The sequence below is a fragment of the Acinonyx jubatus genome, chromosome D3, assembly GCF_027475565.1.
Source record: "Acinonyx jubatus isolate Ajub_Pintada_27869175 chromosome D3, VMU_Ajub_asm_v1.0, whole genome shotgun sequence".
Taxonomy (NCBI): Eukaryota; Metazoa; Chordata; class Mammalia; order Carnivora; family Felidae; genus Acinonyx; species Acinonyx jubatus.
In genome coordinates this window covers 21961514-21986504 of record NC_069392.1, presented here as the reverse complement: position 1 = coordinate 21986504, position 24991 = coordinate 21961514, and the positions used below count along the sequence as shown (strand labels likewise).

The following is a 24991-nucleotide window of genomic DNA, read 5'->3' as shown; positions in this document are numbered from 1 at the left end:
GAAATTGCCCCCAAATGGCAGCTATGATGATACTCAGTGCTGGTCAAGCTCATTTGAGCAGCTTCTCTTTGGCCTTCCCACCCCCATTACCTCCCCTGGGGTAACTTGCCCAGGGCTTGCCCTTCAGTCTGGCTGTGGGGACCCACCAAACGCCCTTGACCTGTGGTGCCTCTTTCTCTGCAACCACTCAGCCTAGGCCACTCCTTGGGCAGGAGGTGAACAGTTCTGTTGCAGGTGGCCTGTCATTGACCCGGCATGGCCCTCTGAAGAACCCCTTCCAGGAGCCTTCACCCTGTATCACAAAGCCCCAGCAGGTGACTCTCCAGGTACTGCATGGTGAGTCTTGGGCTGTTGTGTATATGCGTGGGGGGGGGGGTGGAGTGTGGACCCCCGAGGATTGCCTAAGGGGGAGGTCAGAGTGTGGTCTACCTATACCATCTTGTGTCTGGCCTCAGTCTCCTGCCCTTGGTGGAACAGGTGCGCACCCATTTGGTAGATGAGACTGGGGTAGAGAACTGAGGTTCAACCGTCTCTTTGAGCCTCCATCATCCTACCTGTAAAATGGGTCTAGCAAACACTTCTAGGACCATTCAGGAATAAATGGAATTATGGTTGTGACCTAACAGGCATGCAGTATATACTTGTTAGGAGGTGGCCATGACTACTTACCAGGAATAACCCTCTTCCCTCTCTTCCCCCAGATGCCTTGCCACCTCCCCATGTAGAAGGCTCATGGCTGACTCTTGAAGCCTACATCCAGCTTGTGTCAAACTAGGCCATGAAATTCTACGTGGATGAGCGTGTGGGCTCTCAGAGCCATTACCTGAACCACTCCCAGAGAATATACACCCTTGTCTTCAACTGAGGGTCTAAGAGGCTACAGAGGGAGTAAGAGGGAGGGCAGGGGCTTATCCCTACCCTGATGTCTTGCTGAGCTGGGCCATTGGTGTGATAATGTAGAGGGGTCTATCTTGTTGTACTTGGTCATTGGTGACCAGCCTTTTTTTGTGTCTGATCTAAACTTGTCTGCGTCTGAACCTGCCACCTGGGCTGTGAGTTTGGCAAAGGATGGGCTGTCCTTGCTAGCCAGGATGCAAGCTGTTGAGTGACTATAGAGGCCTTAGGGTCTTGTCACTTGTGGCTGATTTTGTAACATCTGCCGTTTGCTCAGGCTAAACACAACTGTCCTTGAACTCTGGTAATGGGGTGGACATTCTTTAATGAGGCTTTAAGGAGCAAGAAGGTCCCATAGTATGAGCTTCTCTGTGGATTCACAGGAAACTTGTTCCAGCCAGTCTCTGAGTTGAAGATCCCTGTGGTCCCCTTGGCTGTCCCCCGGGTGCCTCTCAATAGGCCCCAGATCTGGCCCTTGGTCCAGGCAGGATAATGAGACACTACAGTTCAGCGTGGAGGCCTTCATGCTCAACAATGATGTGGAAGAGAATGAGGCGAGGACCATGCCTCAGGCCCAGCTGGAGGTGTTGGGGACTCTCTTCCTGTTACTTTGCTTCCTTTCCCAGAGCTATTTTGGGCAGAGCTGGAGGTCAGCCCAGGAAGGGAGTGCTGGATCCCCTGATAGGGTCTACAAATAAAAATATAGGATATCCAGTTAAGCTTGAATTTCAAATAAATAATGATTTTTTTAGTATAAATATGTCCCAAATATTGCATGAGACTGATTTATACTAAATTTTGAAAGATTTAACTGGGTGCTCTGAATTTTATCTGGCAACCCTAACCCCTGAGAATGGCAGTGGGATAGGGATCCAGAGTTGGGATAACACCCACAGCACTGGCTTTGGCTGCAGCTCTGACCATAAGGTGAGTCCCTCAGGGTCTCACATTTCCATGTGTGGGATCAAGTTTGGGATCAGGCCTGGCTCAAGGATTGCATGTTGGGGGTGGGTGTTGGGAATTACCACTCACCCCAGAGAGATCTTGATAAATGTGATTATGAGTGAAGGAATCTGGGTAACCATGGCTTCTGTCCCTCTGGATGCTGAAAGCCTGGGGCTACTTGGAGCTTCCTTCCTTTTGTATCTTCCTAAGATACTGTCATCATGGGAAGTACAGATGTGCAACAGACAACTGTCACTGCTTGATGGTTGTCCCGAAATGGCACTGGAATTTCCTAAGTGTATGTCTATTTATAAAGAGCTATACTTGACACTTGACTCTTCGCTTTCTTTCTTTTCTCGATTTACTTGTTAACTCATGCATAGAACAGGAAATGAAAATCATGAAATCCTGAGAATCACTAATATTTGTATATATGCTAAGTTAGTGTTTTGTAAAATAGAATTCTTTTTTTAATGTTTATTTATTTTGAGAGAGCATGCGAGAGTGCATGTGAGTGGGGGGTGTGCAGAGAGAGAGAGAGAGAGAGAGAGAGAGAGAATCCCAAGCAGGCTCCGCAATGTCTACACTGAGCCTGACGGGGCTCAAACTCACGAACTGTGAGATCATGACCTGAGCTGAAACCAAGAGTCGGACACTTAACCAACTGAGCCATCCAAGAACCCCTATAAAATAGAATTCTATGTGCCATTACAGAATTTGTGTCTGGCCCCCACTCTCAACATTAAGCACATTTCTCTGCATAGGAGAACATTTTTGTATTCTCTTATGAAAGTTAACAGCTACATAGAACCCAGTGTCTGACCAGGTTGTAGCTTAACCAGGGCCCTGTTCGAAACCAGGACTGCAGTGAGAAAATACTCATAGATAAGGGAAAATAAGAATTTTCTTTCCCTCTAAGGACCTGTAATAGACTGGGGCTGTGCCTTCCACAGACTGGCCTGACTTCCTCCCTGCAGTGCCCAGCTCAGGGAGATAAATAAGATACAACATGGTTCTACACGTGGGTGGCTGTCAGGGGCCATGGGTGCCCAGGAGGAACCTCTAAGTGGGTGTTGGGGTCCCAGATTCTTCCTTAATCCATCCTTCCAGGTGTATATCACTTGCTGACTGAGCACCTGGAGTTGGACAAGACCCTTTGAGTCTGGTCGGAAATCCTGTTTTTATAACACTTCCTCATAGAGGTGAGTGTTCTCTGTTTCAAGCTGTGGGACTCTGGACAATCCCTTTCACTATTTTGGGTCTCCAGGACCCCCATTTCTAAAATGAGCATGTTTGCTGCCATGATATGTGGGCCTTAAGTCCTGGAAGCTGGCCAATGGAGAGAGGTTGAAAGGCCTCACCTGGCCCTGTACTGGGATGCTTCATCTGGACCAGTGGAAACCCTTACCCTGGAAATATAGGTGGCCTCTCCCTGGTATAGGCAAACCAGGGAGAGGAAGGTCCAGGGAGGCCAAGTGATGGCCTGCTGTCACCCAGCTAATACTGTCATGCTGGAATCGGACATGGGGTAGACTATCCCCCTCCTACCTTCCTGACTGAGCGTGTCTTTCTGTCTGGACCACTGGCAGCTGACAACTGACAGATAAGTGGGAGAGCTGTGTGTGTGACTGCTGTGACTTTGGCTGTTCCCACCCAAAAAGAGGCCGGCGCTGTGGTAAGGCAGAGCGGGACCAGGTTAGAGGGGCTATTGGGGGCCTTCGGCTTGTGTGGGCAGATGGATGTTACTGAATCTGCCATGGGCACAGCCCCTGGGCTGGGAAGGTAGCAAGGTGGTGAGTCAGGGGGCAGGGGCCAGGAAGAAATTGTAGCTTGGGTGGGATGGGCTGTGGGCTGTTGGGTAACCCATGTGGGTGCCTTGAGGAGGAAGCTTGCTCTGGTGAGGGCAACCCTGCTTGGTGCCAGGACCTCATGATATGTATACTAATAACATTCCCCTGCCCTCCTTTACCAAACAAATATAATAAGTATGTAACCATCCAAGACAATTTAGAGACTTCAAAAAGATCTAAACCTACAACTCAGACCATTGTTAACTAGCATCTTAGTGTAACCATATCCAGACAGCTTTTGTTGTATATACACATTAATATAATGGTCCAGTTTTTATTCTGTATTCCAGTATTCTATAATACTCTGCAGACAGCTCTGTAGGTCAGATATCTCTTTTACATTTATGACCGTACGAACCGTGGAATGGAGGTATTAGAATTTATTTGGTCCCTTGTGGATGGATATTTGTGCTCTTTAGTATTTTCTCTTAAACCCTGTTAAGTGACAGCTCACTGTCCTTTGCCCCCTGCCCCCATTTAGTAGTTGAACACACACCTGCTTAGGAGTTACCTGGCTCCGAGTCTCTGCCAAGGGCTGGGAGGGGAGGAAGATGCCAGGGCTAACAGCTTCCCCTCCACAGAGTTCCAGGTGAAGGGAACACCCATATGATAGTCGTGGGGCCACTGACAATCAAGAAGCTGCTGATGTCATGGTTTAAAAGTAGGTGCAGGGCTGGGAGGCAGCCTAGGCCCCAAAAGGTCTGGTTCTACCATCCAGGTTCGTGGACACTTGCTCTTGGTCCTGATCTCTCTGCCCTATCTTATCCCAAGCCACATCCTGTTTTTCCCCACATGTTCCTGGTTTTTCTTTTTCTCCTTTGAATAACTCTGGGCTCAAAGTCTGCCCCAGCTGTCTTGTGTGGCCTGCCCTAACCTCCAGGCAGTCCTGAGCCACTCCCTGGCCCCATCCTTCCCAGCCTCTTGAAAGACACTGAAGCACTTGGTGGCAGTGGTGCTGGCCTTCAGCTGTGTCACTCTGCTACCGATCCTGTTCCTACTGGCCCTGAAGAAGTTAGTCCAGGCCTTTGCGCTGCACTCTCCCCTTGGCTGCCTAGGGAGCATGCTGGCCGACCCAAGATGCCAGGAGTTGAAACCAGTGGCTGAAGCAATGGAGAGACCCTCTTCTGAGGAGGAGATTGATATAGTGTCCCAGTCTTCCATCAAGGAAAGCTTGGAGGCAGCAGGCCCTTCAGAAGACAACTAAACCACTCTTTTGCACACAATAAAATTTTCTATTTCTCTAGTGCTCTTGTCTTGGGTTAACTCTCTCTGGCTGGCACTTGTGTATGTTAGCACCGTGTGTTGGGGGTCGAACTGGACCTCTTAACTGCATGGTGTGAAAGTGGGCTCTCTGGAGAGGCCACTGCAGTGGTGGCTTCCTGAGGAAGGTGCCTGTTTGGCACCATTTGGCTTGTTCTCTGCCTGTGGGTTGCCCTGGCCTGGGGTCTGCATGGTAAGTGTCCCAGACTGCCAAATTTGATCCCTCTTATGGGAAACAGCCCGTAGCTACCAAGGGAAGCTGAGGCCTTTCCTTCTCAGTCAGTTCTGGGCCATTGGAACTGAAAGGTAATTGACCTTCACACACTGTAGGGAGCATGCAGACCTCAGTCTTTCTGCCCCTACACTGCTTGCCGACCACTGCTGTAATGGGGTGTCCGTCAGCCAAGGTAACAAAGTAGGGCCTTTTCCCCTCCCCCTACACCACCTCCTGGACATTCAGAACTGGAGCTAAGTGGTCCCTGAGTGAGGCTGGGAGCTGGGGAGGGCTATTTCTCCACTGGTGGTGGAAATGAGGTGGGAGCTGATTTGCCATGGCTGGGTGTCAGCAGATGCTGAGGGACACTTTTTGGTTCTCAGCTCCAGCCCTGGCCTGGGCTCTCTGTGCTGCCCTGTCTTTTGGTAGCAAGTACCCTTCTGCTCAAAGTGATATCCCTGAGCAGCAGTAGAGGAGGTGAGGCAAATGAGGGCATCCAGTGGTGCTTATGGCTGCCTCAGCTTCGAGGGTGCAAAGGTCCACCCCCTCATCCTCTTTCTGACTCCTCTGCAATGTGGGATCCTTTCCCTCAGGGGCAAGGGTGAGAGCGCCATGTCCATCTACCATGCACCACTGATGCCTGAGCCAACCTCTCCCAAGGACCCCTTGGCCCACATTGCTGATGCTACTACAGTCTTCCAAGACAGTGAGCCCATCCTCCTCCTCCCTTTCTCCCTTGCTTCACCCTCCCTTCTCCCTCATTTGTAGGGTGGCCAGATAAAATACAGGATGTCCCATTAAGTTTTAATTTCAGATAAACAATAAATTTTAAGTATGTCCCAAATATTGCATTTCCCCCCATAAATCTGACAACCCTCTCCTCCTTTTCCTCTCTTTCTCCCTCCCTCACCCTCCCCACCTCTGAGAGTTGGCAGTCTTATTCTGGCATGTTGCTGTAGTAACATGAATTTGGTGGGAGTGAGCAGGTGGGGAGGGTAGCCTTAACTTCAGTGCTATTTCTGCCATGCATGGGCCAAAGGAAACAAGGCCAGTGCCTTTTGGGAGCTCAGTTTCCCATCTATAAAATGGAGATAAAATCCTGTACCTGTAAGCGCAGATGGAAAGTGCTAGCTGCTGCTGAACGTTTGCTTGATTGGTTTCAGAGTCAGGCCTCCCACTCTGGCTCACTCCAGCAGCCTTGGTCCTGGGCAACCCATTCCCAAGGACCAGTTAGCCCTTTGGTTCCCACCCACCCATGTTCTCTGTGTAATTTGTTTCCTCCTGGCAAGAGTTGTGTCAGGATGTAGGGCTCAAGCCAGTGAGGGACTCCAAGTCCCTGACTTGGAGTAGGAACATCGGGGAGACCCTACTTCTCCCTCAGTCACCCAAGGCCATAGTGGGTGTCAGAGGGTCATGCTTCTCAGAGGCCATGTGAACAGTGGACAGCATGCTAGGTTTAGAAGCATAAGGTTTAGAAGCATAAAGTTTAGAAGCTGGCCCATTTTCCCATGAGTTTCCTTGAACAAACATTATGCAGTTGAGTACTGGTGGGTCTCTATTGCCTCAGCTTCCCAATGGGCATAATACATATTTTGTCCTGGGTGTCAACTAAGGACACATCTACTGGAAGCTCTAGGACAAACAAATCATTCCTTCTCTCCTTCTTTGTGTAAGTAGGCTCTTAGGAAGTGGTATTAAGGGACAATTAAAAGCAATGTCTTTGGAATAAAGAAACAACAACAACAACAACAAAAACCCTGGATCTTGAATCTGCCACTTAAGAGTTGTATGACATTGGGAGTGACTTCACCTCTCTAAGCCTTAGTTTTCTATCCATAAGATGGCCATGATAAGTGGTCCCAGGGAAGGTTTGAGTGTGAAATGGGCTAAATTCATTAAGCACTTGGCACCATGTGTGATATGCAAGACATCACTTATCAGATGATAGCTGCGATTTTTAAATTTTTACTGCCAGGCAGCAGCTAGAACCAGATAGGACTTCCTTTGCTTCCAGTAAAATTTCTTTAATTGTTTAAAATATAAGCTGTGAATTCCAAGGGAAAAGGGTAAGGGTCAGAGTGATGGGTTGGGAAAGCTGTGTGCTGAGTCAGACAAAGCCTTATGCAGGCATCTCCTACCTACCTGAGGGGGCAGCCACTCCCAGAAACCTGGGGGCTAGATCGCCTGGGTCCTGCAGGAGAGTCCCCTGCTTCCACAGCCCTGTCTCTGTCCGAGGTGCTGAAACCTGCTCCGGGTAATGTTCCTTCTTGTCAGGCATACCCGTGAATTACTTGCTCATTACCTTAATTCAACTTCACAAGTATACACTGAACATCTACTGTATATGGAGTAGAAGTAAAAAGAATTTAGATATACCTGTAACCCACGTGGCTCATAGATGATAGGGAAGAAATTCAAACACACACACAAATGCCTTAGAAGAAGTGAGGACAAAAGCTAAGGATTCATTTCCTATTTCTTGGGTTTCAGTGACATTCACCTCTTGCTTTTGCCTTGCTTCTTCCCCTATGCAATCTTGGCATCCTCCAAAACTGTGCCTCTCATACCTTTCCTGATCTAACCACAGCATATAAGTCTTCCCCAAGGCAGCTTTTTCTCTACACACTAGTCTCAGTGTCAAGAGGAGTAATGATCAATTTCTGAGGGGATAGTATATAGATAGACAAAGGAGAGGGTCAGGGGTCTCTGAGAAGTTAGGGGGCTGCCTAGACAGGGGTGAGCTCCTTGTCATACTTCTGCATGCCCTCGTCTGGGAGCAGCACCTCCACTGTGAAGCTGACCTTCTTGGCGTGAACAAAGCTATAAGTGTTGTCAAAGCGCAGGACATCTGGGGGAAAAAATGGACAGATGGGTAGTTAGATCTGGCTTCATACTCCCCATGTCTCTGCCCTGGCCACCAGAAGGATGACAGGCTCTGTTCCTAATTGCTGTGTTTGCTAAGCTGGGGCAAGTTCTCACTACTCCTGTCCCTTTCCCATGGGAGCTGTCACCCTTGAGCCATGTCTGTAAACAGACACTGACCTCCTCTTGGCATGTGCCCAGGCTGGCTTTAGTTGCTCCAACCGACAATGAGAACAATGGCCATTCCATCCTATTGTCTCTACACCTGGACATCGCATGATAGAGGTGTGGGGTGGGCAGTTGAGAATGTCAAAGGCCTCTCAGCCTCCTTGGATAAAGTGAGATACTGGATAAGGCCTGTGCACACCCTCTACTTCCTCACAACCACCCCAAAAGACAGGGTTTGTAACCTCTGCTTCACAGATGAGCAAGCTAAGGGTCTGGATTGGTAAGATTTTGCCCAGTGTAATGCAGCTACCATGAAGCTGAGGTGGGACCCTGGCATCACACTCAGCTCTGTGGCTCTGGACAAGTTGATTTACTTCTCAGAGCCCCAGTTTCCTCCTGCAAAATGTTGCATCTGCCCTATTCTCTGCCTGTGTCCTGAGTGCTCTCACTCCCTGCAAGGCCTATGTGTCTCTGGCTCTTGGTGTGTAGCAAATGCTTGAGAGTGGGGCCTGAATGAACAACTGTGTGAATGAATAGCACTAACCTAGGCTGTATGTTCCTGGGGAAGGGGGTGGTCACTGATCCTCTTTTTCTCCCTCTAAACTGTGAGACAGGTGGCCTTCCAGAGCTGGGGCCCAGCCAGTGTAGACTTACATACACCAGCTTCTGAGCAGGTGAGGCTCCCGTCTTCAGGCACCATGTGGGCATTGTAGCGCTGGCTGGGCAGCACTTCTGTCATCTCCCCAGCCCTCTGTCGCTCCCCCATCTTGGTCTTCAGGAAAACACCAAAACCAATGTCTGCACCATCGGATGAGAACTGCCACCTGGATGAGCGGGAGGAGGACAAGTTTCTGCTCAGTCTGATGGGAACTTGAGGGTCTAAGACACAGCCAGGGATGGGTTGGTGGCCTGGCGCTTACCTGAGGACACAGCCTGGGAACAGAATCTCATATTCCACCTGGTGTGAGGAGCCACGGTTGATCTGCACTGAGTGCTCATACTGAGTCTTCACTTGGTCCCGCACATACATGGACTTGGGGATCTCCCCACCGTAGTTAATCTGCAGACACAGGACAAAATGGGCTTGCTTCTCTCTTTTGGCCATTGCATTGTTTGTGCTGTTTCATCTGCTTGAGATGCTTTCAACATCTTCTGGAAGTATCCTGCTCACCCCGTCTTCTCCCACCCCCTGGGGAACCTTCCCTGACCCTACAGGGTCAAGGCCTCTTCTGGAAACTTCCCCTTCCAGTTCATCCCTCTGAGTCAAATTTTCCTCATTTCTTGTTTGCCTATACAGCTTCTGAGAGCTCGGTGATGGTAGGGCTGGGACTGTCTAGCTCAATACCTGGCTCACAGGGGTTTCTCCATAGACATTTGTGGAATGAATGAATGGGTGAGAAAGGAACTCAGCTCTATTCCTTTCCCCTCCCCTGTCTGGGGCTCTTCATACCTTAGTTAAACATTTGGGGTTCCCATCTGGGTCAGTCAGAGTCCCCCCAAACTGAACAGGCAGTTCCTCGGGACGGATTAGTTTCAGCAAACCGTCCTTCCAGTTGCCTGTGGGCAGAGGGGTTGAAGAGTTGTTACCAGGCATGGAGGGGACTTGTCAGCCCCTCAGTCCCACCAGGGGGACCTGAGCTTGGGGAGAAACCCTGCAAGGATTAGGCTTCCAGGGCCAATTCCTCAGCTTCCCAGGCCTCAGACTGCAGGAAGTGTCTTCCAACATTATGTTGCTATGGAAACATGTTTCCTCCTAGGTGATGGGTTGGCACATTTTTGAGGGTCTTCCAGTCACGAGTAGTGAAGATAAGAATTATCTAATTGTCTCAAGAAGACTTTATTTTTTAAAAATGTTTATTTTTGAGAGAGACAGAGCGTGAGTGGCGGAGGGGTAGAGAGGGAGGGAGACAGAATCCAAAGCAGGCTCCAGGCTCTGAGCTGTCAGCACAGAGCCTGACGTGGGGCTCAAACCCACGAATCATGAGATCATGACCTGAGCCAAAGCTGGATGCTTAACCTAGTGAGTCACCCAGGTTCCCCTCTGAAGGAGACTTTAAAGCCTTATGAGGTCAAGGACCTTGTGGGGGACCATAAGTGGCATTTATTGACCTTTCCTTCTCTGAATCACATCTTCTCTTCTACTGTTCTTCCTCATCCTCCCCAGCCCAAATTGGCTTTAGAAGCACTGAGGTGTTGAGTGTTGAAAGGAAAATGAGGCTCATAGGCTCATTGGTTGATTGACTATCAACCAAACTGAAACTGATAAGGAAGAAGGTGTGAAGGCCTTAGTCACCAAAGACAGGGAATGAAGCAGAGGTAACTGGAAAGACTTTGTCATGTAAAATACATTTTGCTTCACTTTTGGGGACACATTTCTGAGTCTAAGTGGCACAGAGCTCAGGGGATAGAACTGGAATTACTTACTTCCCAATACTATAATTTTTCTGCGAGTGTCTTCACTCAGGAAGGGCTTCATGAGGTTGTAGCCCACAGGGAACAGTTTGGTGGCTGGAGAGATATAAGCAGAGATAATGGAGGAGAAAATAATTCCATTGGGCCATTCTCTCCATAACATTCATAGCCAATCATATGGAGGAGTCATGAATTGGAAAATGCCCTGCACCTGACAAACCATTCAACAACTGGTCAACCAGCCAACAAGCAAGCAAGCAACCAACCACCCAATCATTCATCCAATCTATCAACAAACCAACAGAATGGCCAATCAACTTATCTTCTATTCAGCCCACCAGTCAACCACCAACCAGTCAGCCAACCTACCAAATAGTCAAACAACCAATTATCAAATCAGCCAACCAGAAAACCCATCAGCCTGTTAAGCAACCAGCTAACCACCCAGCCAATTACCTTCTGCAGCCAGCAGAAGATCTAGCCAAACAACAAACCAGTCAGCCAACCAACCAATCTGCCAACTAGCTACTCACTTACCTACTCAACCAAAAATGCCAGCTGATCACTCAGTCGACCAAACTAACAACTATACAACAAACCAACCAGTCACCCAATCAACCAACCAACCAACCAACCAAACTATCCAACCAAACACCAGTCATTCAACTAGACAGCCAACCAACTTGCCAGTAAACTAGACAATCAACTAAGCAGCTAATCAACAAATCAACCAATTAACCAGCCAACCATCAAATATCCACTCACCCTTCCATCTACCAATCCACTCAAACAACAACACAAATACCTATTGAACATCCACATGGTCCCAGGCCTACAAAAGATACAACAGAAGTGGAAAATCAGAGGCCCTGCCTTCAAGGAGCAGACAACTCAGGAAAAAAACCAGGATGAACACACATAAGACAACTAGAGGCCTCCAGAAGACAGCAGACAGGAGAGGCCAGACTTGAATGTTCCAGATGCCAGTACCACAAGCAGTTTGGGAATGGAGAGATCAATGTGGGTGGGAGAAAAGAAGGAGGATTCCTAGAAGAGCTAGTGTTGGAACTGCCTCTTCTTGCAGTAAGGCCAACCATAGAAATCGCTATTTATGGAGCACTTACTTTGTTCCAAGCACTCTAAGTGATTTTTATGAAGCCAAGCAACCAACCTGCCTCACTACTACCCAGGAAAGAAGGCACTTTTGTTGTTCCCAGGGCTCAAATGAGGAAACAGAGGTACGAAAAAGTGAAATCACTTGCCACACCTTTCACAATGAGCATGTACTTCAGGGTCTCCGGGTAATTCTCTTCAAGGAGGCCAAAGAACTGTGGAACCAAGAAAGACCCCATCAGAGCCTACATCTCATCTTCTCCTATCCCCATCACCTTTGCAATCTCCCATCTGGAGTGTTCAAAGAGAGATAGAGGGTTTCCCTTCTTTTCATCACCTCCACTGGCCTCTGGAGGACAGCTTCGCACCTCAGACTATAACAACCACATTTTAATAATAATTATTTTTAGAGTAAATCTTATAGTAATTATAGTATAGCAATATTAATGACTATTATATATTAAATGTTCATTATTTGCCAAGCACTGTGTACACATTTTATATATCAACTCACTGGAATATCCCCACATCCCTTTGAAATGCAGAATATCAGTGTCCCCATTTTGTAGGTGAGGAAACTGAAACATGGAGGGGTGAAGTGACTTGCTGGAGTCACAGAGCTAGGGATGACAGAGCTGGGAAGGGTTGGCAGAAGGTGGTCCTGGTGGTGTCAGTACAGTGTTGAATCTGAGGCCTGATTTGTGGGCTCTTTCAGGAAACACATTAAGGCCATTTAGGTCCTGAGTCACAGTGCTGGGGCCCAGAAAGTCCACTGTCTTTTACCAAATCCTGGCTCTGAGTGAGCAAGAAGGTCACTGCAGACCGAACTCATCATTAAAGTAGGCAGGGGTCACCCAGGGGCCTTCTCCTCACCTCTTGGTACACTTCCACCAGAGGTTTCCAGAAGTGCTTCAGTCCCAGGCCCTCGCAGTCAAATATCATCACAATGGTCTCAATCTTCTTTCCCAGCTGCAAGGATGAAAACAAAGACCAGTACCCAGGTTTAGGGTGCAGGCTCAAAACTTGGGAAACGGTGACCCTAGCACATGACCCCTCAGAGATTCTTCCTGTCCCCTACTCTGAACAAGTGAACAAAACAGTGAATGCATTTACCCACACATCCACCCACCCATCCATCCATCCATTCATCCATTATCCATTTATAATCCATCCATCCATCCATTTGTCCATTCATCCATTAATTGGCCCACCCATCCATCAATTCACCCATCCATCCTTTCTTACTGCCATTCAATCAACCATTCATCCCTCCATTTGTCCAACTGATATTTATGAAGCACCTATTTTGTGCCAGACACTGAGAGTATAACATATAATACTCAATAATCCACAGTTCTGGTCCTCAAAGGGTTCACAGCCTGCTTAGAGAGACTGACAAGCAACTAGATCACTATAAGTTCTGAGATAGATGCTGCAAATAAACAGCACAGGAACTGTGAGAATATATGTTAACCCATATATGACGGGGACATCAGAGAAGGTGACATCTAAGTTTGAGACATGAAAGATAGAAGGGAAAGAGCCAAGGGGAGTGTGGGAGGTAAGGGTGTGCTGGAAGTAGAGTTATCCAGACAGAAGGAACAGAAGGGGCAGCCTCAGAGGGAATACCAGTAACTAGGGTTGAGAAATATGCATGAGGCTCTGTGTGCTGGGCCATACATTTGCATTATCTCATTTAATCTTTGCAACCATTATTTATTATTTATAGGTGAGGAACAGGCTCAGAGAGGGGAGACCACTCTCCAAGACCACACAGCTAGGAAGCAGCAGAGCTGAACTTTAACTCCAGAGTCCTTTGATGGCGATAGTAGAGAGCACAGGTGTATTCCTGGGACCATGTTCCCTGGCAGCCTCACCTCCCCACACAGGAGCTGGCCTTACCCGCTCTGTCTGCAGGTCACACTCATGCAAGATGCGCTCGCAGTCCCTCATCTTGGTCTTAAGCAAGTCCTGCTTGGTGACTGAGAAGAGCAGGCCCTTTGGGTCAAGCGGTCCAATGATGTCATACCACACGGGGCAGCCATCCCGGTCATAGCCACACAGGCCTCCAGGCATGTACTTCTGGATCACCTGGGCATGGAAAAGATACACAGAACTTGGCATTATTCACCTCCTGGAGACCCCCAGACTAGGTTAACTTGGGTGGCCCAAGCCTACACACAACATGATACAATCACTGTCCCTTCCCTGAAGGTGGCACTATTGTCCAGGTGAGAAAACTAAGGGACCTTCAGAGGAGGGCCTTACAATGAGTACATGGCAGAGCCAGGCCTTACCTGGGCCTGGCTGAAGGCTTCTGGAGTTCTTAATGTTCTGGAGTCCCCCCCCCCCCCCACATCTCCCACGTTCTTTTCCATTGAGAGAAGTTAGGTTTAGTGATGGGAAACATGGATTCTGAAGGTCAACATGTCTGGTTCAAATACAGACACTACTGCTTCCTTGTTGTGCATCCTTGAACAAGTGACACTATCTCTCTGAGTCCCATTCCATTCCCTCTTCTGTAAAATGGTTTAGATACTTCCTCCTTTAGGGGACTGTTGGGGAAACTCCCCAGTATCAGTGACTGGCCCACAGTTCACGCTCTACAAATGCAACCATGTCCATTGTTTTACTAAGGTGCCAGTGGGTGGCACTGTTCTCTCCAACTCCTTAGTGGGTTAAGTTTCTTTCCCACCAGACAGGATGTTCTGAGCAAGACCCTAGAGGTGAGGGCTCAGAGGCACAAGCTGACTGTGGTGGTGAAGAACCCAGCTTCATGAATTCAAATCCCAGCTCCACATTGGGGCTGTGGGACTTTGGGTAGGCTGCTTAACCTTTGCTGGACCTCAGTGTCTGCATCTGTAAAATGGGGACACTTGCACCCACCTCACTGAGCTGTGAGGACTAAATAAGTTCATGCGGCTAAAGTTTTAACTCAGGTCAGAATCTCATAAACACCCAGGAAATATTCATAATTATCATAGGAGAGGTGCCTGTAGGCCTGTGGGCAGTTCCACAAGCTTCCCAGGCTTTCTGGCCTTCACTCATGCTTTCCAGTGAGCCAGAGGCTGTTTGAATGCTGTGTCTGTAAAAACTTGGGATGTGTGTGTGTGGGGGGGGGGACGGTTGGCTCACCTCTGGGGGCTGCCAATCAAGGATGTGATCAATGTCCATGGACTTCCGGAACTCCATGTACTGAAAGAGAGAGGAGAGGTAAGGTCTCACAGGCTCCCAGCACCTCTGAGATGGGGCTCAAGACATGGATTGCCCCCCGCAAAGCCTTTCCCCAAATCTCCGGGGGTGGATGCGTCTCACCTTGCGGAGCATGGCCTCCGATTTCTGCAGGTCAAAATTTCGAGCTGTGTGAAGATGGAAGGAAGGTGTGAGGCGACATAGAGGCTACCTTGTGGTTACCTCGTCCTTGTTCTGGGCTGTGAGGAGCTAGGCATGGCACTGGGGGCCCGGGGAAGGACCTTCATTCTCTGCACCGTCCCTTCTCCTGGACCTGAACATATGAAGTGAGATGGCATGGCTGGATTCTGAGAGCCATGAGTTGTTGTGGAACAGTTGGGACAAGGCCCCTCTTGCTGCCCCTCAACCTGATCCGCCCCCCACCCCCCAACCTCTGCCCTCACCTCGGAGCCAGCGCAGAAGGAAATAGTCATCAGGATTGGGCAGGGCAGGCAACACATCCTGCACATTTTCTCGGAACTGGGAAGGGAGATGCTGGTTAAAGTGGCTTCTGCACTTAGCCTTTGCCTCCAGACCCAATAATTATTTTCATCATCCCTTCTCTTACACATGCAGTCTGGTGCATAATGGTGGAAGGATGGGTGGGCAGATGGGTAGAAGGAGAGATGGATCATTGGATGGATATATGGATAGATGGGTAGGTGAATGCAAGTAAGGATAGATGCTAAGTAAATGAATAGAAAGAAGAATGAATAGAGGAATGGGTGGGTGGATGGAAAAAGAAGGAAGGAGAAATCAATGGATGGAAGGAGAGAGAGATAGTTGAGTAGAGAAAGAAGAGATTGGTGGGTGAATAGAGAGCAGGGGGGATGGATAGATGGGTGGGTGGGGTGCAGGGTTGGATGAAAGAAAGGATAAATGAGTGGGTGGGATGTGGGCAAGTGGATTGGAGTATGGAGGTATCCATAGTTCTTTCCATGTGCTGACTCACCAAGGCTTCTGCCTTTTTTCATTCCATTTTCTACAAAAGCATGGTTAGTGATTACGTGTCCCCTTCCCCATTGACCATGGGGATGACAACACACCCTGCCCTATCTCGCTCTTCCAGACAGGTTGTCTTTCAGGGTCCTGGGGAAGGAGGGGGAACAGACTCAGAGGTGCAGACCATTAGCATCCTTAGTCTCCCACCTAAGGGGCCTGGGAGGGATAGGAAGGGGGCAGCTGTTTGGTAGAGCTCTCTAGTTCTGGTTCCTACATGAGAAGTCAAGTTTGATCTGGCGCACACACTATTATTGCTTGGATGCGGTACTGTTCCATCAACTCCTGCCCTGGACAGAGCTGATGTCACTGGCCGCTTTGGAGCATGGCCCTGGGTAAGGTGACAGTAAAGGGAAAATAACAAAGACACTGTAAGCCAACAGAGTGGGCCAGGGCTCTGGCCACCTCCTCCCCTTGCCCCTCAACCCTTTTCTTCTGGGGGTCCAGGGAAAGGGTCTCTCACCTTGGCCAGGGTCTCTGCCTGCTTGGGGCTCAGGTCTCCGACTCGGCCACTCATGGTGTCTGGTTGCGGCTGGAGGAGTGGGGGACGCTTCAGGCAGAAGCCAAGCTTGATCTGTGGCCCTGACCCAGCTAGAGCCTTTTGCCCCACTCCTGGGTGTGGCTCCAGGCCCCTCCTCCTTAGCCAACTGTTGGATTGCACGTTACATAATTGGGATTAAGTGAGGTCCCGTGCTTGGCTCTGAGACAGGTCTGGGGGGCAGGCGGGCACAGGATAGCATGCCAGAGGGCATGGTTGTCCAGGCTGGGTGCCTGTAAAACCTCCATCCATGCTCCCAGACCTCTAGAGAAGGGGGCAATGTCAGGAGGAGTGAGGACTTCTCCCTGCAGGCACTTTTTCTCTCCCATCCTCAGTCTCCCCATCTCCCTAAAAAAGAGACCCCACACCTGGAGTTATGCAAAGGTCACCCCCTACACCCAGCTCTGACTGGTAAGAGTCAGGGACTTGGCCAATCCAGTAAATAATTCATTCAGTTTGTTGGGGGTGGGAAACTCACATCCTTTTTCACCAAGCATCCATATTTAAGAAGAGACAGGCTAGGGCAGAAAAATGGAACTCAAATGTGTCCTTGCTGAAGGTTTGTTTTTTTCCACAGGATCATAGGATTTCTATGATGCAATGCTGACCCTGAACCTTCAGCATGAGGAAGGGCTGAGCACCCCCATCCTGTTGCCTGCTTTCCCATCACTGCGATCCCTCATGCCCTGGGCCCTAAGGGAGAGGTGGTGCATATTGATAGTCTTGGGGGACAGTCAGGGTGTTTTTTGAGATTTTTTAAATGTTTATTTATTTAACAGAGAGTGTGCACAAGCTGGGTAGGGGCAGAGAGGGAGAGGGAGAGAGAGAGGATCCCAAGCAGGTTCCATACTGTCAGCACAGAGCTCAACACAGGGCTCAGACTCACAAACTGTGAGATCATGACCTGAGCCAAAATCTGTCACCTGATCTAAGGAGACAGAGTCAAGTCGGATGCTTAACCTACTGAGCCACCCAGGCACCCTTCGGATTTCAAACGCCTGATCAGTGAGGGGTGTCCACCAAGTGTGCGAGGTGATGAAGGAAGCCCAGAGGATTTCCCTGCCTTTTGATTTCTGTCATGCTGCTTGATGTTCCACCATTAGAAATGCCTGCGAGGCCCAGCCCTCCTCCCCATTCCTCTATGAGACATCCCCTTCAGGATAACATCTCTGAGTGTCGCTTGTCTCATTTATGGAATGGGGCTATCAGTGCTTGCCCTGTCCTTATGCAGTCACAGAGAAGATCTAAGGAGACATATAGACTGTCAAGGGTCATAACATCTAAGGGATTACTCTTGTCCAGCTGCCAGAAACTCCAAGAAAGCAGAGGCCACATTGTCAATAGCTACCTATAAAGAAACTAGAAGTGCATCTGCTTGAGATCACAGCATATCCATGTGGTCACCTCTTCCAGGACTTGAGGTGGTCCAGGTGGGCTGAAATGGCCCCTGGACTAGCCCAGGGCTCTCCCAGGTTCCCTGTCTGTAAGCATCCTGTGTTCCCATCCCTGGACTATCTTGGGACTTCTTTAGGCCAGCTGACATCAGTTAGTGCTGCACACCTTCTTTGCTCTGGGCCCTGATAGAGTCTGGCCCAGGAGAAGGGGGGACATCTTTGGCCATCTCCTTCCATCTGAGGCACCTGGCCAGGCATACTCAGGAGCAGTTAGGTAACTCCACACCTCAGCCCCACCCCACTTCACATTCCAGCGTCTTTCTGCAAAGCCCCGGCTGCTGTCCACACCCACTTCCTGCCAGACTGGTGGCAGATGGAGATTGGGTTTCTCCACTGCTCTCTCATTAGCCCCTAATCCTGCCTATTTCCCACCAGTCTCCTTTCTCTCCCTCATCCCTCTAATGTGAGGTGCCCCAGTTATTTCTAGGGACATCAGAGGCAGGGCAGGGAGAGTCAGGAGGAGTGCCTATTGCGCCCACAGCATCATCATTCATAGCAGCATCCAATAGAACTTTCCACAATGATGGAAATGTTCTGTATTTGGGCTGTCCTATTGGACATATTTGGTAGCTTCTAGTTAGATAGGAAAATGGTTAGTGAGGCTGGGAAATATAAGTGTGAATTGAATTAAATTCAATTTTGATTAATTTTAATGAATTTTACTTTAAATCACCCCATGTGGTTTGTGGCTACCATATTGAACAGTGCAGGTTCACTACACTTATTGAAGGCTTATCCCATGCCAAGCTCCATCCTAAATGCATTACCTCGTTGAAGCCTCAGAACACCCCTAGGGGTAGGTACCATTATTAAGCCCGTTTTACAGACAAGCAAACTGAAGTATAGAGAAGTTAAGTAACTTAGCCAGAGTTAAGCCCAGGCAATTAAGTGCTCTGTTGTTGCACAGTCTCAGCTCCAGGAGTTTCCGTCCTAATCAGGGAGAGGACCCAGACACAGAAGTCACCCCAATGGGATGCAAGTGGTATTTGAGCGAAAGGAAGGATGTGAGTTAGTGGATTGGAGTAGAGGAAAGGGCATTCCAGGTGGAGGGACCAGCATGGGCAAAGTCATGGGGGTGGGAAAGTGAGGAGTGTGTGCAATGCTGGAGATATTGCAGTAAACAAGATGGATTAGGTCTCTGCCTGCATGGAGCTCACAGTCTCCCATTTGTGGAGCATTTCCTCTGAGTATTATTACATCATTATGGGACCATTTGGAAATAGATGAGGGTATCCCCATTCTACAAACAAATGGAAGATCAGAGAGATTAAGAAAATTTTCTGAGGTCACTCAGCCAGGAAAAGGGGAGCCAAGATATGAACCCAAGCCTGTTTGATTGTGGAACCTGCAGCAGAACCACAGCCCAACCTCGCCTTTCCTTGGAAGGCACATTTGTTCCAGGCACATTGTGTCTGGAACACTGTAAGTGCTCAATAAATGGTCTAAATCATCATTGTGTGCTAGGAAGCCTGGGTCCACACCCCTCGGGCTACAGAGTGTTTTGAGGCCAGCAGAATTAATTTTCCTCCTCTGAAACAAAGGCCCTGGCAAAGGAGAACCTTCAGCCCCCAAACCCAGTACATGTCTTCTCCAAGTAAATCCCCAGATTATGTTTAGCTACTAGCTTGCCAAACTCTCAGGGGAACATGGCAACAGCCACAGAAGCAAACAGTGGCAGGGGGGCAGATGGGGCCACCCACACCACGCCCTGGAATCCCTCCTTCTAGGCGGTTACTAGGAAATGTGAAAAGGCTGCCCCTCAGGCCCCTTGGGCCCCAGCATGGTCATATTTCTGCCCACCTTCCCCTAAATAAGTCATACCAGAACCAGTTGGGTGAGTACAGAGGGGGCCCAGGAGAAGCATCACCATGGGGTGACTGTTGCTGGGGAGAGGCAAGTAGGAAGGGTTCAGATGGCTGTAAGGTGAGATGGGGATGGCCTGAAAAGGGGAGGTGGAGGGGAATTGGGGGTGCCTCACCAGAGTTCTGATGACACTCTGGGTAGCAATCTGAGACAGTATACTTCCCATCTATACTTTTGGGCAGTTTTGTCTCCTTCTTAAATTAAAAAACTTTAGGAGTGCCTGGGTGGCTCAGTCAGTTAAACATCCAACTTTGGCTCAGGTCATGATCTCATGGTTCATGGGTTCAAGCCCTGTGTTGGGCTCTCTGCTTTCAGCGTGTAGCCTGCTTCAGATCCTCTCTCTCCCTGTCTCTCGGCCCTTCCTCCTCTTGCACGCTCTCTCTCTCTCAAAAATAAATAATTTTTTAAAAATTTAAAAACTTGTGGTGTTATAATTCACATACCATAAATTCACTATCCTTGAAGTGTAAATTCAGTGATTTTTAGTATATTCACAAGGTTGTGCAACTATCACCACTATCTAATTACAGAACATTTTCATCACCCCCCCCAAAAAAACAACCCCTGTACCCGTTAGCAGTCATTTCTCATTCCCTGCTCCCCTACTCCAGCCTTTGGCAACTACAAATCTACTTTCTATCTCTATAGATTTCCCTGTTCCGGATATTTCATATGAAGAGAATCATAGAGTCTTTTGAGACTGGCTTCTTTCACTTGGCATAATGTTTTTAAGGTTCATCCATGTTGTAGTACACTTGTCCCAGCACTATTTGTTGAAGAGATTATTCTTTTCCCATTTAACGGTCTTTGTACACTTGTTGAAAATCACTTGACCATAGTTGAGTGGATTTTTGGACTCTCAATTCTATTCCATTGGTCTGTATGTCTATCGTTATGCCAGTACCACATTGTTTTTGACTACAGCAGCTTAGTATTAAATTTGAAATCAGGAAGTGTGAGTCCTCCCTAACTTCATTTTACTTTTCCAAGATTGTTTGGGCTATTCTGAGTCCCTTGTGTTTCCACATGAACTTTGGGATCAGCTTGTCCACTTCTGCAAAAAAAAGCAGTTGGGATTTTGGTAGAGATTGCACTGAAATTGTGGATCACTTTAGGGAATATTGCCACCTTCACAGTATTAAGCCTTCTGAAACATAAACATAGGTGTCTTTTCACTTATGTAGTCTTTAATTTCCTTCAACAATATTTTGTGGTTTTCAGTGTACAAATCATGCACTACTTTAGTTAAGGTTATTCTTGAGTATTTTACTTTTTGATGCTGATGTAAATGAAATTGTTTTCTTAATTTCATTTTTTGAATGTTCCTTGTCAATGTGTAGAAATACAACTGATTTTTGCATACTATGCTTGTATTCTGCAACCTGGCTGAAATTGGCAGCTCTAATTTTTTTTCTGGTACATATTCCTCATTGTTTAATTTCCTTTCTTGATCAAAGAATAAAATTAAGTATAACAGTGGTGATGATGATGTTGGTGGTACGGTTGCTTCTGATGTCTGCACCATGGAGTGCCAAGAGCCACGGAGAATCAAAACTCTTGCTGGAGGAGATCTCAAAGAACTCTCTGAGTTGGTGACAAAACTGGACTGGTCAAGTTCATAAGCTCTTTCCTTCCTTCTCTCATATGCTGCTTATCATAGGAATGGGTTGCTATGGTGATAGTAACATGGGGGTGGATAGTGAAGGAGACTGTAAAGTAGGGTAGCTTATACACTTTCCAGAGCAGGAGCTGGCATATCCCTTTTCACAATACCTGGGGGCACCATAAGAGTATTGAGTGTTCTGAGTTCTTCATGCCAAACTGCTCTCTGCTTTTATTATCACCCTTGGGAAACCTGGAGTGTTCAAGAGTACTGTGGGGGAGGCTGAGTCTGGGGGTGACCACAAAAAAACCACCCAAGCAGCTTAATTCCTCTCCCAACATTGAGCAAATAATCCCCAAGTAGTTCAGAAATGGATGGTACTGAAACATAGCCTGGGTGCCTGGGTTTGAATCCTGGCTTCACCTTTAATGTTCTGTATGATTTTGAGTCTCAGTTTTCTCACCTGTAAACTGGGGCAAATAACATCCCCCTCTTATAGGGCTACTGAAATGGTTAGAAGCCAGTAACCACCCACTGCCTGGCTCACAGTAAGTGACCAATAGTGCTGGCTTTTATTTTATTTTTTTAAAGTTTATTTACTTTTTAAAGTAATCTCTACACCCCAAGATCAAGAGTTTTATGATCTTCCAGCTGAGCCAGCCAGGTGCCCCAATAATGTTGGCTTTTATAGTTATTGTCAGGCTGGTCACCCAGCCTATCATCCACTCCAGGACGAAGGCACAGCTAGCCGAGCCACTCCTTTCTGGTTCCTACTCCTCTGTTGTGTGGCTGTCCAACCCTCTCGTTGGGTCTCTTGCTGGTGCTGAGTCATGCTGTTATGCTCCGCTTTTTGGCAATGCTCCTGGTATGACCCAACTTCTGGGAGTGGATGGGCAAGGGAGACACCTTGCTCTGGAGTCAAACATCCTAGATTCCAGTCTTTTTTTTTTTTATTTTTTTAAATGTTTATTTATTTTTGAGACAGAGTGTGCACTGGGGAGGGGTGGAGAGATAGGTAGAATCTGAAGCAGGCTCCAGGCTCTGAGCTGTCAGCACAGAGCCCAACACGAGACTCGAACCCACAACTGTGAGATCATGACCTGAGCTGAAGTCGATGCTTAACCGACTGAGCCACCCAGGCACCCCCTGAATTCCAGTCCTGATGCCATCACTGAGCAAATAACTGTCTCTGAGACTTACTTTCCTCCCCTATATAACCAAGATGACTATATTTATTTGACAAGGCTGCCATGAAGATTAAACAAGATAGCACAAGGGCAGCAGGCCTACATAGGTGCTCAGTAAATGGTTATCTATTGTTTTTGCAAGGCTTTATTGAGCATCTGGGGAGTATAGCCTGGACTGGTGGCTGGTGGGGAATAGGAGACAGACACAAGGCAGATAATGACTCTACTGCATGATAAACACTGGCCCTGTTGCTCCAAGAGCATGCAGAAGAGACTCTAACTCTGCTAGAGACTAGGGGGGTTGGATAGGAAAAGAAGGCCCTAAGGACCTTGAGGGTGAACAGAACAAGAGTGGGAAGGGAGTCCTAGACTGAGGGAACAGCATGAGCAAAAGCAGGGACGCAGAAACCAGTCTGATAGATTGAATTCAAGTCGTTGATAGAATTCAAGTCATTGGGTGAAACTGCAATGAGGGTGTCATAGCCAGGTCACAGAGAGCCTTATAAGCCACCAATGAAACTGAACTTTCCCTGGGGGAGAAATGAGGAGCCAGTGAAGGGCCTATACAGGAAGTGATGATCAGATTTTCATTTCAGAAAGATTTTGTCTGGCTGTCCTGTGGACTCTCATGGGAGGTGGTAGGAATGGGCACAGGGAGACTCATGGACTCCTTTCTAATAATCCAAGCAAGAGATGATGGAGGCCCTGACTAAGGTGGCAGGCACGGGATAGAAGATGGAGCCCGCAGGGGTTTAGAAAGAAAGCCAGGCAAGTGGCAGAACCAGGATCTGAACCAAGGTGGGACCACCTCTTTCTGCTGCTCCAGATGGGCCCACAAATAGCTCAGGCCCAGTGAATTTTGCCTCACCCCGCCTGTAAAACCAGCCTTCGTGAGCGGGATGCTGAGGGGCCTGGTTCCTGCTTCTGCCACAGGGAAAGAGACACAGTTGGCTCAACACTACCCCCCGGTGGCTAAGAGCAGAGATCGCCAATGTTAGCTGAATGCCATCAGCTCAAGCCTGCTCTCTTGAGGTCACCAAGTGTGAAGCCTGCTCACCCAGTGTGCTCAGTTAGCACCTGGCCTATCTGGATTGGTGAACACCATTTCATGTCTTTTTTTCTTTGAGTTTATTTATTTTGAGAGAGATAGTGCGAGTGAGGGAGGCACAGAGAGAAAGAATCCCAAGCAGGCTCCACACTGCCAGTGCAGAGCCCAATGCAGGGCTTGAACTCATGAACTGTGAAGTCATGACCTGAGCTGAAACCAAGAATCAGATGCTTAACCAACTGAGCCAGCCAGGAGCCCCTGAACCCCACTTCACGTCTTACCTTCCCCTCTTTATGTTGTGAGACATGACAAATCACTTCCTGCCCTAGGCCTCCCCCTCCTCATTAGTAAACAGGGGATGATGCTTCCTGCATCAGCTTGGGCCTGGCACACGGTAGGCATGGAGCGGAGCTGGCACTATCCCAACCCACAAAGAGGCAGCTTCCTCAGGCTCTGGTCAGTGCCACTGTGCCCCACTGTGTGCCCTCTGGCCCAGGCTGGACCTCCCTGGCAGGAACACACCTGCCTGCATTGGCCCTCTCCTCCCTTGCAACACAGGGCCGGGTCACCCCTGGCAGCTAACCCAGGTGCTGGCTCTAACTCTGCCACAGGATTCTCAGCCTTTGGCCAAGGCACTCCCCCTCACTGAACCTTCGTTTCCTGACTATAATCCCTGTCTGCTTCAGGGATGCATGTAAAGGAGCTGTACAAACTGTGGAGGACCATGGCCTGGACCCCTGCTGAAGACTTGTTCTGGGCCACTGTGATTGTCCCACACTGGTGTCCCTTCTGGCCTGGGGACTTGGAACGTGAGCTGAACTGAGGTAGAGTTTTGGGGGCAAGGGAGCCTTTCCAACTGCCCTCAAAAAACCCTAGCGGTACCCCCCTGCTTATCCGCCTGCCTGCCCTGGAAGACTGTGGGGCTCTCCAGTTAGGAGATATGCCCTGGGGAAGGACAGGCCCCGCCCCCATTCCTCTGGAAAGGTAAGGCCTATTTCCAACCACCTCATTTTGAGCAAGAGTTTTGATCCATGGCTTCCTGCCAAGATTTTGTCATTCTTTCCTGACGAACAATAAGTCTCTGTTTTGTAACCTCCATTATGAAATGGTTTTATTAACGACTACCTAATGTGTACTCAGTTGTTCACAAGAAATAGCAAACATCAGTGACCTATTACCTGCGTCACCCAAGGGCCCTCCTGGCTTTCCTCTGGCTTCAAACACCCCACGGTTGCCCTCACCCCATTCCTCAGTCTGGAAGGCTCGCCCACACCCTCAGCTCTCCCTTCAGGGGTTCCTGCCTCGGGCAAAGCATGTCTGATCCCCCATCAGACTTTTTTTGCTGGATGC

At 48.6% G+C, this 24991-nt stretch overlaps 1 protein-coding gene across 1 annotated transcript; it reads right to left on the bottom strand.

The window, feature by feature from the left end:
* Nucleotides 1–7162: 7162 nt before the first annotated feature.
* Nucleotides 7163–16569, bottom strand: LOC106983293 (SEC14-like protein 3). The gene is made up of 12 exons (XM_015081460.3): nt 16412–16569; nt 15354–15429; nt 15034–15077; nt 14854–14913; nt 13621–13809; nt 12592–12687; nt 11873–11933; nt 10618–10701; nt 9644–9750; nt 9114–9253; nt 8848–9017; nt 7163–8011 (listed from the first exon to the last, which is right to left on the bottom strand). The coding sequence occupies exons 1-12, from the start codon at nt 16463–16465 to the stop codon at nt 7890–7892; spliced, it is 1203 nt and encodes a 400-aa protein (XP_014936946.1). The 5' UTR covers nt 16466–16569; the 3' UTR covers nt 7163–7889.
* Between the last annotated feature and the right edge of the window lie 8422 nt (nt 16570–24991).

What these genes read in the sequence shown, in the direction of transcription:
- LOC106983293 (XM_015081460.3), bottom strand. Translation starts at nt 16,465, where the DNA reads ATGAGTGGCCGAGTCGGAGACCTGAGCCCCAAGCAGGCAGAGACCCTG. An exon ending in GTACATGCTCATTGTGAAAG is followed by an intron (nt 10,702 to 11,872) that starts GTGTGGCAAGTG and finishes ATATCTCTCCAG; the next exon opens with CCACCAAACTGTTCCCTGTG. An exon ending in AAAAATTATAGTATTGGGAA is followed by an intron (nt 9,751 to 10,617) that starts GTAAGTAATTCC and finishes CTCTGCCCACAG; the next exon opens with GCAACTGGAAGGACGGTTTG.